At 38.3% G+C, this 13,946-nt stretch overlaps 1 protein-coding gene and 1 long non-coding RNA gene across 2 annotated transcripts in view; one reads left to right on the top strand and one right to left on the bottom strand.

Moving 5' to 3' along the window:
• The window catches only part of LOC115455911, a 152,644-nt gene that overhangs the window by 27,410 nt on the left and 111,288 nt on the right, over window positions 1-13,946 (top strand). Inside the window, exons 5-8 of the mRNA XM_037443763.1 lie at window positions 1,547-1,717; window positions 2,004-2,110; window positions 2,771-2,895; window positions 12,677-12,768. Of these exons, the coding sequence (XP_037299660.1) occupies window positions 1,547-1,717; window positions 2,004-2,110; window positions 2,771-2,895; window positions 12,677-12,768 (495 nt within the window). The remainder of the gene's footprint in view (window positions 1-1,546; window positions 1,718-2,003; window positions 2,111-2,770; window positions 2,896-12,676; window positions 12,769-13,946) is intronic.
• On the bottom strand, window positions 11,539-12,368 carry LOC115455906. Its single transcript, XR_005113159.1, has 2 exons — window positions 11,803-12,368; window positions 11,539-11,710 (listed from the first exon to the last, which is right to left on the bottom strand). It is a non-coding gene; the product is annotated as an uncharacterized LOC115455906 (long non-coding RNA).

Here is a 13,946-nt window from a genome sequence, read left to right as displayed (position 1 = left end):
TTTAAGCAGTTTCATTATTAGGCTTTCGAAACAGGATCACGATTCTAACAATCTTCTTTTTATACTCTACGTAGTCAGATCATAGCAATGTGATAATTAATGTTGGCAGCGTTGCGAATGCTTTCGCCTGGTATATCGATCACCTACCTCCGCAATTCCAGTCAAGTTGTTGGACAACATAGAGAACACATACAGGGCGGTTTTCGTTGATACAGTGGCGCCATCCTAGCTAAGCAGAAATTACTTAAACGCAGTTTTACCACGAGAAATGTAAAAGACAACACAAAATTGTAGGATAGGCCCGTATAACATTGTCGACTGTCAAATTGCCCAAACTTATCTTGGTCAACATTATCAGATCATTCAGTTTTGTGCAGCGGTCGCCATAAGAAATATTTCCAATTAGGCGAATCTCTACAGCCTGTCTCATCAGAATATTCCTGACAGCACATAGAACCTCTGCAAGACTAATCGAGTCAAGTTGACATTCGAAGGAGTTGTTAACTGTCAGCTCGTACACAATTAATCCTTGAGCGCTAACAAGCCCGCGGGCGAGTAGAATTACAAGCGGAAATTTACTCGGAGTATTTCATGATAATCGTAAAACGTTATGTAGGTTGATGTAAACACCATTGCATTCGTGTTAAATGTGTCGTTAATAATCTGTTATTACGTTTCTTTTTCTTGTTTGCGAGTTAATGCCGTGGGGTTTGGTAAAAAAGTATTTCTAATGTTTCTTACGAGTTTTATTATTTTGTTTTCTGTTACATTTTAGTTCAGATCTGTTAACGCGCGAGTAGGTTATTTTGTGTTCGGTTCAACGGCCTAGTTTTTTTAGAGAGCTGATGGAGTTTAACATGAGGTTTTTGGCGTATAAATCCGACATATAGTCTATGTAATGTGTACGATAGGCATACAAGATAAAGTAACAGTGAAAAAATAATTTATTGTCATCGATATAATATATATACGTATGTACTACGTACTAGATTTGGCGTTCCGAACATTCACCGTGTTCAACTGAATTGAACTGCAATCCATTCAAACTGATTTTAGTATGGTCAATATTAACAGCTTGTGGTTGTGTACGGAGTGGCGCTCATGATATAAGAACTTGAGTCTAAGTGTAAACCTGGGTTTGAATAACAAATATTAGTCAAATAAGTGAAATTATTTGTGGTTCAAGTGAATAAATAGGTTATAACAGTGACGTTTTGGTTGCCATCTTTGATCACATTTTGAACAAATACCTGCTTTGGCAGGTACACGGTACACACAGCCACTGTAGCCCAAACTTCATAATGGCCCATCGTTGTTACCTGTGTTGGGAGCATGCGCTGACAAACTTTCAGCTTTTATAAAATAACGAAGGTCTGGGGTTCACGGGCTCTTAGACTATTATAATATGCAAGTTCATGTCTATAGAATATAGTACGTATTAATATTTTTTTATACCCATAACCACCCTCAATTGTAAAACGATCATGGCCTTAAATGGGTAAAGAAAATAGTTCAAAGGAATGTCCTCATTGAATATTATCCGCAGTCGCTAGGGGCTTCGCAAGCGCCGATCGTGCCGTCTCGGTTGTTGGCTGACCCTATAGAGCTGGAGAGACGGTTGTCGGAGGCAGGACACGATGGGTTCGGAGCCTTGTGCGAGGACACCACGCCGCCATCACCGCCGCCCACTATCATAGAGGAAAGGTTACATCATAGGGTAAGGATTGTGTACATATTAAAAAAAAATGCCAATTTGTGGTAGTTGTTAGGGTTGTCACCTTTGGGTTATATTATCAGGACAGATACCTGTAATGTTTATCGATTTATCTATATCGTGTCGAATAACCCTTTAACACGGCAACACTTAGTGAACTGTAAACATTATACCCCTTCAGGAATACATGCGTGATTGTATCTTGGTATCATTTATCCGTGTTATCATTCATATTAACCCCAATGCCCCTGTAATCTATCATGTTTGGTTAGTGGTATTGTGTGTGCAGCCGGTAGCGTCCATAGTAGCGGTAGTGCCTCGCGGCGCCCTGGCCCCGTCGCCTCGTCCGCCTCCGCTCATCACCAAGCAGACTCCGCCCGAACCGCCGCCTATCAGGTAATTCACTTCCATTGACCTATGAACCTCTACTTGCATTCCATGTTCGATTATCTATGTTTTTAATGATCGTTGTCGAATTAAGCAGAATCAATGCGCGCCGAATCGAATCGCATCCTCGCGGCCCGTTTCTAATGGATGCAGTTTTATAGTTTATTGGCCCCTGCGAGCTCAGTCGAGACTGGGCAAGAGACTTTTTACTGCTGTTTCATAAAAATCCTTATTATCAATGCAATTAATTTATATTTTCTCCCTCCCAGTTTTTTAGTTCAGCAATGCACTCACGATTCTACGTGTCGGTAGTGTATGTGTGGTAGAAGGGAGGTCCCTTTTACCACACATACACTACTAGTAGTACTAGTAGGTACTAGACGATAATGTCATGTCAGACATAAAAGATAGCGACGATTAAGACCTTGATGATGATGATAAACAAAATACCAGAGCAAGCCTTGTTTACTAGCAAATACCAAACAATACTCAGTAGTTCAAGGTGTTGGATGGTTTTTCTGCTGTTTATGGGCGGTCGTATCACTTACTAAAAGGCAAAGGGCAAACTCGTCTCAAAACAAAAAAAGCAATATCTGGACCATCGTATTTCTTCGTTTAATGACTAAAGAATTGTTTTGAGCCATGTCCTTCATAAGTCTACCTTCCCAGGTTGCCGTTGGACATGGCGGTGAGAGGCAACGGCTCTCCCGAAACGATCAGCTATGAAGTGTCTCTAAACAAGGACTCCGCTCTGGGACTCGGCATCACCGTCGCTGGATACGTGTGTGAACAAGGTGAGACTTTACAACTATAGCTTTAACATTCGAGTGAGTGGCGTTCCTCCAACCCCTCCTATCTTTCTTTGATTTCTTGTGGGTGAGGACTGATTATTGTGCCCAGAGACTCGCCGAGGTTTATTGCTCGGTGTCAAAATACGCTCTACTGCTGTACTCTCTATGGGGGGGGGGGGGGGGGGGGGTTGTAGAGTCTCCTCTAACGAAGGCGTTAGGCGGCTGTCGTACTTGACCGGTTGCTGCCCCTCTGATTATATTCGGAAGAGGAATACTTACCTTTTACTGTGCTCATGAAAAATCTTGCTATCGCGATTCAGGCACGAATGACATTGCATTTAATATGCGGCGCGCGTAGAGTACCGCAAGTGGTAATAGACGTGTGTCGCGTACTAGGATATTAGGCATCGCGCAGACGCTGTAAATCTGTTGCCAAAAACACTTACATGGAAGTAACGGTTGCTGAAGAAATTGACTGTTTTGTAGTAGCCTAGTGTTTCTCAGTAACAGAATCATAGTTTTTGCTCGCTGATTAAGTATTATTAGTAAATCTTTAGTATCAATGCCTAATCGAAAATGCGTGTAGTTTTTGACTCAAAAAACGTATTTTGCTCTAGATTGAAGTTTTCTACCACCTTTTTAAAAAGGCCTGTAAATATTTCCATCTTTCAAAAATCAATGATTCACCAAAATGTATCACAATTCATCCTTCTAATTGCATTAAGCCTGTACTTTTAGTTATATTGTATATTGGTTCATCGTTCAAATATCTAATCGGTATGTTTTATTGATCGTCTATACTGAAAGGCTTATCTCTGCCATTTGATTTTCATATCACAGTGAAAGTTTTGTGTTAGCTTTGAATTATGACTATATTCGTGTTACATTTATACATCGTTGTATTTAGATGCATCCATTTTTATATTCATTATATCGTGCATTTGAATCATATCTATTTTTTGTAATTTTTAACAAAATATAATCTTTCTGCCGAGGCGTATTTTGGATAAATATTCGAAAATTTTTGGATTGTTACAAGTATTGCTTAATAATCTATATCGTATTAATCTAAATATTAAGAACCGTAATTTCCTTTCATAGAATATTAAGCAGCCTATTACTGAAACACTAAATTTCATTTTGATATACCATAAGCCCATTACAATATAAAACAAGTCACTACTTTATTTCTGAAGACGTAGGCAGTGGTGCAGCCAGGGTACTTTTCGCCTTGTGTGTTCCGTTCCATGATGTGACAGATGGCATATAATTGAAGAGGCACGTGAAATTGTTAATAGTAAAAAAGCTACGACATTGTATTTATTATATGCCGTGTATCCTTCGCTGGAGGTCCTTAAATAAATAAATGGCACCCTTATCGCACTGATAATTATGATCAGAATAACCAAATATCACTTCAATATATAAAATTCAAAAACTGACAGACATTGCCACACCAGCTAGTTGTCAAAAGCAGTAGCACGAAGGCGGTACAATGCGATCAGTGTAATCCGCGAAACGACGGAGCGAGCCAAATGTCTTCCCTGACCTACATCCCGCAGGTTTATATTGTTGTACTGCTTGCTTAGGGGATTAAGTCGTGTCTCCGTGGCATTTGTAAAAAAACTGCTTTTTTATACCTATTTTATAGCATGTTCTTAGCGAGTTGTTGAGGTCTAGTCCACCATAAATACCGACGTATGTAAAAAAAATATGAATTATCGACCTTAAAAGAATAGGGCTGAAGGGAATGGCAGTGTAGACGGAAATCTTAATCACTATAAACGCAATAGTAACCTGTCCGTTCCCTAGTGACATATCTGTTTGGAAATTGAAAAAGCAGCTTGCAAAGCTAAATCTAACTGCGGCAAAATTACTGAGAACCTAATGGTAAATTCATAAGATATCTTCGCACACTTGTCTGGTCATTCGAATTTATAGTAGCAAGCTTTTATAACATTGAGCAGTGAAGCTAATTGAGTCTGTAAAGCTGTTTTTAACTCACAATTAAATTAATCATTAAAAGATGTGGAGTATGTATAAGTACGAATTGTCTCTTTATATAACTATACTTCAACTAATAAGGGTCGTAACAGCCCTCAAAAGTCGACAAAATTATAGCGATTCTTTTTTACCACCAGAAGAACTACTCAACCTTGAACGATTTGTCTTTGCGTCTGCTTCTAATGTGGCTCTCAGATAAATGGGTCATTTTAAGGCGATGGAACGTAGCAAGATTGCAGATTGAATTTCTAAAATGCTTTTGTATTATGATAAAGTGAAAACAGTTTTATCAAATAATTCAGAAATACAACATGGTTCGACTTCAAACGAGTACTTACTTTACCGCTTAATGGTAGGTTTAGCAATTTATTTTTAAAAAAATATGTCTGTGTTCAAAGCTAAAGGAAACCTTTATGATGTTTGGCTTGTTTTGATGGATTTACCTTAAAACCTATAATAGCACACCTGTAACTCATAGGGTTATTGGCGCAAGAACGGATTTAGGTACTCTAGGGCGAGGTCTGGCAGGAGAAGCAAAAAAATTCGCCAAATTCTAAGAAGGGCCTGTACCAAGCAAGTCCTAGTAAGCGTAACGCTTTTTCTAGGATGGGCAGAGACGTTTCTAGGCTGGTCACCAATCATGCTTGCCCTCCCTTTCTAACTATACCCATGCATAGGGGAAGGTAGAATAAAGATTTATCACTTTTAATTTCACTAATTGCGGTCGTCACTTCGAGGAGCTGTTGACCAATAAACCTATTAAAAATATGCAAAATATTATTGGAATGCAAATTAATCTGAACAAATGCCTCTGATACCTGAAAATAGGTCAACATTACGCAAACAATGGTACAGAAGATGCCCAAATCGATAGGTTTATGCACGAAGTTGTCGCGTTGTCTGTGTGCTAGTCGAACGATGTGAATGAGGAATTCGTTTTGATCATTTTACAGGGCCTAGTGTGGCCGTCATAAATTCTGTGAGTAAAACTATGTTATAAGGCAGTGTAGGTATGGTTAATAATTCAATGCATCAGTGGCAAAGGGTGAAATTTTCCGAAAGAGAACCCGACACAACATATAGGTATTAATATGCATATAAGCGTTTTGAAAATCGTTCCAATGATAAATGGATTTAAAATAAATTACGAAAGGGAAGCCGGCAGGAATCGGGTAATATGGACCCTTCGCCACTACAATGCACATTATTGATAGTTCTATTTAATTAAGCCTAACTTGTCTGTTTTTATAACTATTTTATTTCGAGGAGTCTGCAGTTTTGGATGTTGTTTTTACTGCAACAAATACTTGGCTAAACAGTTAAAATAGTTTGATCGGTTTATGTTTTAATGAAATAAAATATCCATCACTTAAATTTATTACTCTTAAATGTCGGGTCAACTCTACCCACTTTTTCCGAGTTTTGCAGAATGTAGACTTTGTTTATATCATGTGCAGCCTGACATACGTCCTCTCTACGAAATCCCACTCCTTGAAATTTATATAAAGTTATATAAATAAAAATAAAGAAAGCTATCAAGCTATCTTAAACTCTATTCGAAACTCAATTAAGTTGAGTATATGTAGCACGTAACGAATACGTGAGGGGTTAATTTTATCGGTGGACGATCGGATCTCAGGCGACATCAAATTACGACCGCCGGCCACTGCGGGGGCGGTGCAAGACCATTAAGAATCGATTTAACTTAGACGGATAGTGAAAATTGAGCCAAATTAAACTAATGTATGCGATTTGCAGTTGCCAATACGTATGTTGGTGGTAGGATATATTTTATATCCGCCCGGATAGCGATCACGCGCGCAGTTTTAAAACTCACCATAGTAGCCCATGTTAGTGTGTCGCGTTCCGGGATCAGACTGTGTATATCCGGTTCCAACAGGCTGGTATAACTGTGTCGGATGTCGAGAGGTAATGATCACTTACCATCAGGTGTGGTGGGGTGATTTTGCCTCCCAAGTATAAAAAAGAATATTCAAGAGTACATGTACAAACTATAGCTTGACAAAATAATAGTCTCTTGAATGAAATCATAAATAACCAATGTTAAATAAATGCTAGGTGCTGTAAATTTTTTAAATCTATAAAGAAAGAATTAAGCTTTAGATTTTTATGATTATGACATATAATAAGATACTTGTTAAAATGAAACATTGATAAAGGATTAAGTAAAGATGGGACAAAGTTTTAAAATAACAAATTCCTCCAAGCATCGTCTAAAGAAATTTGAAAACCGTAAAACAAGGTGATCACTTTGTAAACAGAGCTCGTAAAACACCCTCAGCAAATCATATTAAAAGCATTTTAATTAACAAGATGGATGCTAGATTAAGGCAATGTTCGCTACTTTTTGTTTGAAACGAGAACTGACCAATTAATGTTGCGACTAATGGATTTGACGAGCCCCGCGCTCCGGTCTGGTAATGAAATCGTCGGCGGTGCGCGGGGACTTGTGGCGCTTCTGAATGGATAGCAATAACAATATTTAGTTAACACCGGAGAATACTGGTTATGGATACTAATTTATTAATGTTTTTGAACTTCTTAAGAGAAGTGATCTGGATAGAATTCGTGATGGTCTTAATCCAGATTGCTTTTTAACATCATTTATATTTAGAAGTATTTAAGATTATTAGTTAGGTATAGTTAGGTTAAAATTCGGATAGTGAATATAGTATGTAACCTATATTGAAGCATGTCAACGAAGTTTTGAATAAGTAAAATTTGTGTTGCGATGGCCGAAATGTCCTGGAATATATCAAATGCAAGGACTTGATGATTAGTTTTGGTGACACTAGTGGCCGGTATCAGCTACGAATCAGGCCATCTGATGTAATTTTTTGAGTTAAGCTACGCATACAATCGAGGACTAGCAGAAAGGGCCTCAAAACTGAAGACTTTAAAATAATGATTGTATGAATGAAACATTATGATGGTATTGAAAGAGAAAATGTTAACACGTGTAATGCTTAATAATAAATAACTCAGATATATGTCAGAGATTCCCACATTTTTATTTTTAATTGATCACTTTAAAAATTTTGTTGGTTCTGGTGGACCCCCTGCAATTAATTTCTACCATATTCCCCAGAATATGGAAATTTTTGCATGTACCAGTCGCTGAGCTTTTTTAAACTATTATCTGCCTACATTGATAAGCGAGTCAAGCCAACATTTTAGTTATTTACTATCAATACCAGATTAATTTTCGTGGACCGCCGCTTAAGAATTGTGAACCCCCATTTGTTGGTTACGCCAACTCGTCTCCCGTCGAGTTTCCTATGGACCCCTGGGGCCCACCTGGACCACTTTGGAAATCAATGATATACCCATATAAATAAGTTAATAACAAACCTACCTTACACAGCATTTTTACGTTCCTTCATAACATAATTGTCTTAAAATCTAAATAAAATAACAAGACAAGCTTACAGGAAAATATAAACCCAAGTTTAATATCGTGCAGTTGACAATGGCATCTGCTATCGCGGGTAACTTTTCCAATATGGAGTGCGGGGAGGGGGTCGGGGTTCGGTCCTCCGGCTTGGAATTAACCCGCCGTTATCGCCCCCAGATATCGCGTTCGCCAGATATTTATAGATACATTTCACCCCTCATTTTGTTTCGGGCAGTGCGGATTTATTGTTACTCATTGACTTAGGTCAAAAGTTTATTGATTTTACTTTCGTAATCAAATGTACAATAGATTTTACGTTGGATTGTTGATTTCTCAACATACAAAATTGTTTAATTCACTGTCCACAATTAGTTTTATATTAACATCTTTGCAAGTAATGTTGATTTGGAAATCACACTATTATTATGTACAACGAACATTTTATGCACACGGTTTTATATTCGGTTGCATATATGCAGTGGTCTATTGTTACTATTATTTTTTAATTATTATTACTATCTTATTGTTTATGAATCGTATTTTTATGTATATAATTATCAATATCCCAATTTTGTTAATAACTTCCATGATATATAGGTATATATCAATAATTGATGATCAGTGGTAATTATGACTAGTAATAAGTTTTTAAAGTTTGGTCTGTTTAACGCTGGTTCACTTGCTACTGGTCAAGATGAATTCTTTATTGCCATGAATAACCATTCGGTCGACATTATGGCAATCAATGAGACATGGCTGCGACTGGGTGAGGAGGGACGCGCGCCTACGGTTCCGGGTTACCGCCTACGGCATATTCCGCGACCTACGACGGTGCGTAGGGGTCGAGGTGGGGGAGTAGGTTTTTACATAAGATCGGGCATTAATGCGCGAATCCGACCGCATCCTGAACATCCCTTGGTCGAGCAACTTTGGATGAGCCTCACTTTAAACAAAAAGACTCTCCTATTTGGCACAGCCTACAGGCCACCCTGGTTGGACCTTGACTTGTTCCTAGACTCGCTGACCTTGAGCATTAGTGCACTTGCGCCTTATGACCACGTTATCCTGCTCGGTGACTTCAATGTAAATTTATTAGACATAGGGAATAGTAGAGCAAAACGTCTTATGGACTTTGTACACTATAGTGGGTGTGTCCAGATTGTGTCTTCACCAACACATTTTGTAAATGATAGCTGTTCACTTATTGACATTATTTGTACCGACGCTAGATACAGGTGTCTTTCTGTTCATCACATAAGTGAGCTGGGTAATCATTCGTTTATCACGTGCCAACTAGTGTTCAAAAAGGAAAAACCTGTCAGTAGATTAATAGTATACCGCCAAATACATAACATTGTATTTGATCAGTTTGAACGTGATCTTGAATCCTTTCCTTGGTTCTATATTTGCAGTTTGCAAGAGGTTGACGAAATGTTGTCGTTGTTTAACACATATATTATACAGTTATTTGACATACACGCTCCAATCAAACGTAAAACCTTTCGTAATCAGCCCACGCCTTGGATAACACCAACAATAAAATTAATGTGTAGATTACGCGACGAAGCTAAGAATCGATATAAATTAACTAACCAACAAATCCACAAAGATTATTATTTACAATTGAAGCGCCAGGTAGTAAAATCATTACATTGTGAAAAACAAGCCTATTTTACTAAATACATCAATGAAAATATAGTTAATTCTAAATCTTTGTGGAAAAATTTAAAATCACAAGTATATCCGTCGTCCATGTTTGCCGAGCTTCCTGATCATCTTCGCGACCCTGATGAGATAAATCGTGCTTTTTTAGACATCCCCGGTAATCAAGAGGTGTCCCTATCCTACTTAACTTTTTATGAATTTAACAGGTTTGGCCCGGCGACATTCTCTCTGAAGCAAGTAGATGAGAATGCTGTTCTTACTATAATTAAAAACATCTCTACTAATGCTCAGGGTATTGATGGTATCACCAGAGACATGATTCGACTAACACTACCTCAAACTCTGAAAGCTATAACATCGATCATTAATACTTCCATCAAGACTGATACATTTCCCAGTCTATGGCGCTCTGCGATCGTCAGGCCACTTCAAAAATAATAACCCTTTAACTTTTAGGGAATTACGTCCTATAAGCATCCTACCCTGCCTGTCGAAAATTTTGGAACGCGTTGTGTATTCACAGGTCTTAACGTATCTCGAGACAAATAATATTCTGCCGGACCTCCAGTCTGGTTTTAGACAGGGTCGTGGCTGTGCTACTGCCTTACTGGATGTTGTGGGTAACATCCTTGAGGCACGGGATCGCGGAGAAGCAACCATCCTTACACTGCTAGACTTCTCGCGAGCGTTTGATACTATAAACATAAATTTACTAATGTCTAAGCTCCGTTATTACGGATTTGAGTTGAATACTATTAAATGGTTTCATAGCTATTTGACAGGTCGCTCGCAAGTTGTCGAAATACAGCAAAATGATGGGTCTTATTTACGATCCTCTCCGCGAACCGTGACCAGAGGAATCCCTCAGGGATCAATTCTGGGCCCTCTGCTGTATATTATATACAGCGCGGATATTACCCACTGTTTGTCGAACTGCAAATTTCATATGTACGCAGATGACATTCAATTATATATGTCGTGCAAATTAGACGATTTGGCGTCATCCGTCTATAATATCAATAAGGAACTTCAAGCGGTGGTATCTTGGTCCGATAGTAACACCCTGGTTTTAAATCCAGATAAAACGAAATTTTTAGTTTTGGGAAGCAGGACACAAATTAACAACGTCATACGGGCTGACCCACAGATAAAGCTCATGGGGAAAAATATAGAACGGGTGGAAACTGCGCGCAACCTGGGACTCATTGTCGATCAGGAACTGCATTTCGAATTACATATAAACAATGTTATAAAAAACTGTTTCTACAGACTCAAAATATTATATAAATTCAGACAGTATCTTAGTATTGATATAAGAAGGAGGCTTGTAGATAGTTTAATTCTATCACGTTTGAATTACTGTGATACAGTGTACGGGCCTTGCTTGTTATCGCGGACCGTTAAACTAATACAGCGTGTGCAAAACGCGTGCGCTAGGTTCTGTTTCAGTATTCCCAGTCGTAGCCATGTTACGCCGTTTTTAAATGAAGGCAACATACTAAACATGGCAGCAAGGCGAGAATTACACCTGGCCAGTTTACTTTTGGTATAGTAAAGACAAAAAGCCAAAATACCTTTATAACAAACTATGTTGGAGACAAGACCATTTCAGATTTGGCACGCGAACTATAACTAATCCAATGATGACTCCACATCACAGGACCACTGCCTTTCGGGGATCCTTTAGGTATGCCGCCACGCACTGTTGGAACAACATTCCTCCTCCATGTCGGTCTAAAAATAATGTAAATACATTTAAACATCTTTATAAACAATATTTGCTAAAGTTGTATAATTAATATACAGCTATATTGTTAATTACCTACCTTCACGTATTCGTCCGGGCGGCGAGGTGGATGTTGTTTCACGATCAGTGATAGTGGCCGCCATGACTAATCCCATTGCTGCATAGTGGTACTTTGTTAATGAGTGGCGTGTGGCATTATTTCAACGTGTATTGTACCCCCACAGTTAATAGTTACACAATTTATTATTGTACAATGACCATTACTTAGGTATATATATTTTGTTTTAGTTTCGTTTTCTACTTGGACAGTGAATTTAAGCAATCGAATTTAAGACTAATATACGCTGCGCACCGGAGCCTGTGCGCAACTCGCCGCCGGGCCCGGTTGTGAGCGTTGTGAGTTATGTTCGGCTCGTGCCATAAATAACATAATAAATGCATAATCCCAATATTGTATAATATATAAGCCGACTATGCGTCCGCACGTCTCCTGGCCCTCTCATCGAAAATCAGCGCTGCAGTACCACTTACCTGGTACAACAGCATTCAGCTGAATGAGAGGTGCCATTGCTGGTATTTGTTTATTTATTTATTATTATTATTTTCTATTGTAAGTAATTAATATTACTTACATAAACAATTATTTATATTTAGACGTTCGTATTGTTGTTGTTTTGTTATGTGTTTTAATGCCAGCAATAAATACATCTTTCTTTCTTTCTTTCTTTCTTTTCATTTCAAATTCATTTTCAAAATTATGCAAATGTTATCTCACTAAAGCTGTTGGTTGAAAAATCAGATGTAAAATCCAGGAAAACCTTGAAATTCAAATCAACTGAAGACCCTGAGCTAGTTTCTCAAGCCGGATTGGACAAACAAATTCAGGAATTCTGTCTGCAACTGTCTCATTTATCGTGGTCTGGTGCGATCCTAAAAACTTGATTTTTTTCCAGAGGAGTTGAGCGGCATATTCGTGAAGAGCATCAGCGAGGGTAGTTCGGCGGACCTGTGCGGCCAGATACAAGTCAACGACAGGATTGTTGAGGTGAGTTCACATATTTGCTGCTTATTTCGTGATCTTGTTGATTTAGTTGACATTAAGCTGAATATTTATAACATTTTGGTACTAATGCGGACCGCTGGCTAAGTGTGTTTTTGACTAAATAACAGCGGAGTACTTAAAATATCTTAAAATTGTCTTAAATAGTTATTAGATGATGCTTACTGTATTCCTAATAAGCGTTCAAAAAACCAAATATATCGATTCTTTAAACTTTAGTTTACAATTTTATTATACAAATTACTTCTAAGCTTTTTTTTCTTTTTTTTAGCGATAAGTAATATAATTACAGTGTATCATACGAATTTATTATAATTTTCCAATAAAACAATGAGTACTTGATTCGACAACATCTCTGGAGGCATGTTTGGAGGATCAATCAATAAGTAACCGGGTTAAGTAGACACTTAGTGCGGCAAATTAGATCAGTGCCCTTTGTAAGCGAATCCGGCTAGATTGATATGAGATAAGCCGTTTATTGCAAACTCTATAGGTATATTATATATACTGTTAGAAACTTTTTCTGCTCAGTATCAGCTCGGAGTCTTGAATTTATGCTCGACATGGCGATAGGCTCGCCCGCTATCACACCATGGGACGGAACACACTTGGCAAAAAGTGAGTGCCTTGGTTGTGCCTCTGCATACGCCTTCGGGGATAAATGCGTGATGTTGTGTGTGTTAGAAACTAAAGCGATTTTTATTAAAATAAAAAGAAATATCACTGAGTACAGATATACTTTCACAAATTTATACAAAAGAAACAACCAGTACAACTGGTAATGTACAAAACAAAAATCCAATAAAAGTAGGCTAGATGCGGTTCGCGAATGCATTTTTGTAGCTCGAAATACACTTCGCGAAGTACTTTGAGAGCCACTCACCACTTACCGCTGGGAAACGGAATTTTACGTTCGTTCTAGTTACTAGTTGAGGCGCGAACTAACCCCCTTATTCATAGACGTTTTTTATCTAAGGACGGAGTAAAGCTGTGATAACAAGTCTGTTTCTCAGTGCCCAACGCCACTGGGAATCAGACATAGAGCCGTTGTGATTGGCTAATATTGAGATACAACAATATTAGCCAATCACAACGGCCCTATATCTACGCACTGCGAAGACTGCCATGCCGTCAGCACTGAGAAACAGACTTGTTATCACAGC

Source organism: Manduca sexta, chromosome 5 (genome assembly GCF_014839805.1).
Source record: "Manduca sexta isolate Smith_Timp_Sample1 chromosome 5, JHU_Msex_v1.0, whole genome shotgun sequence".
In the NCBI taxonomy this organism is placed as follows: domain Eukaryota; kingdom Metazoa; phylum Arthropoda; class Insecta; order Lepidoptera; family Sphingidae; genus Manduca; species Manduca sexta.
Note: the sequence above shows the minus strand (reverse complement) of the source record. Positions and strands in the feature narration are given on the sequence as shown.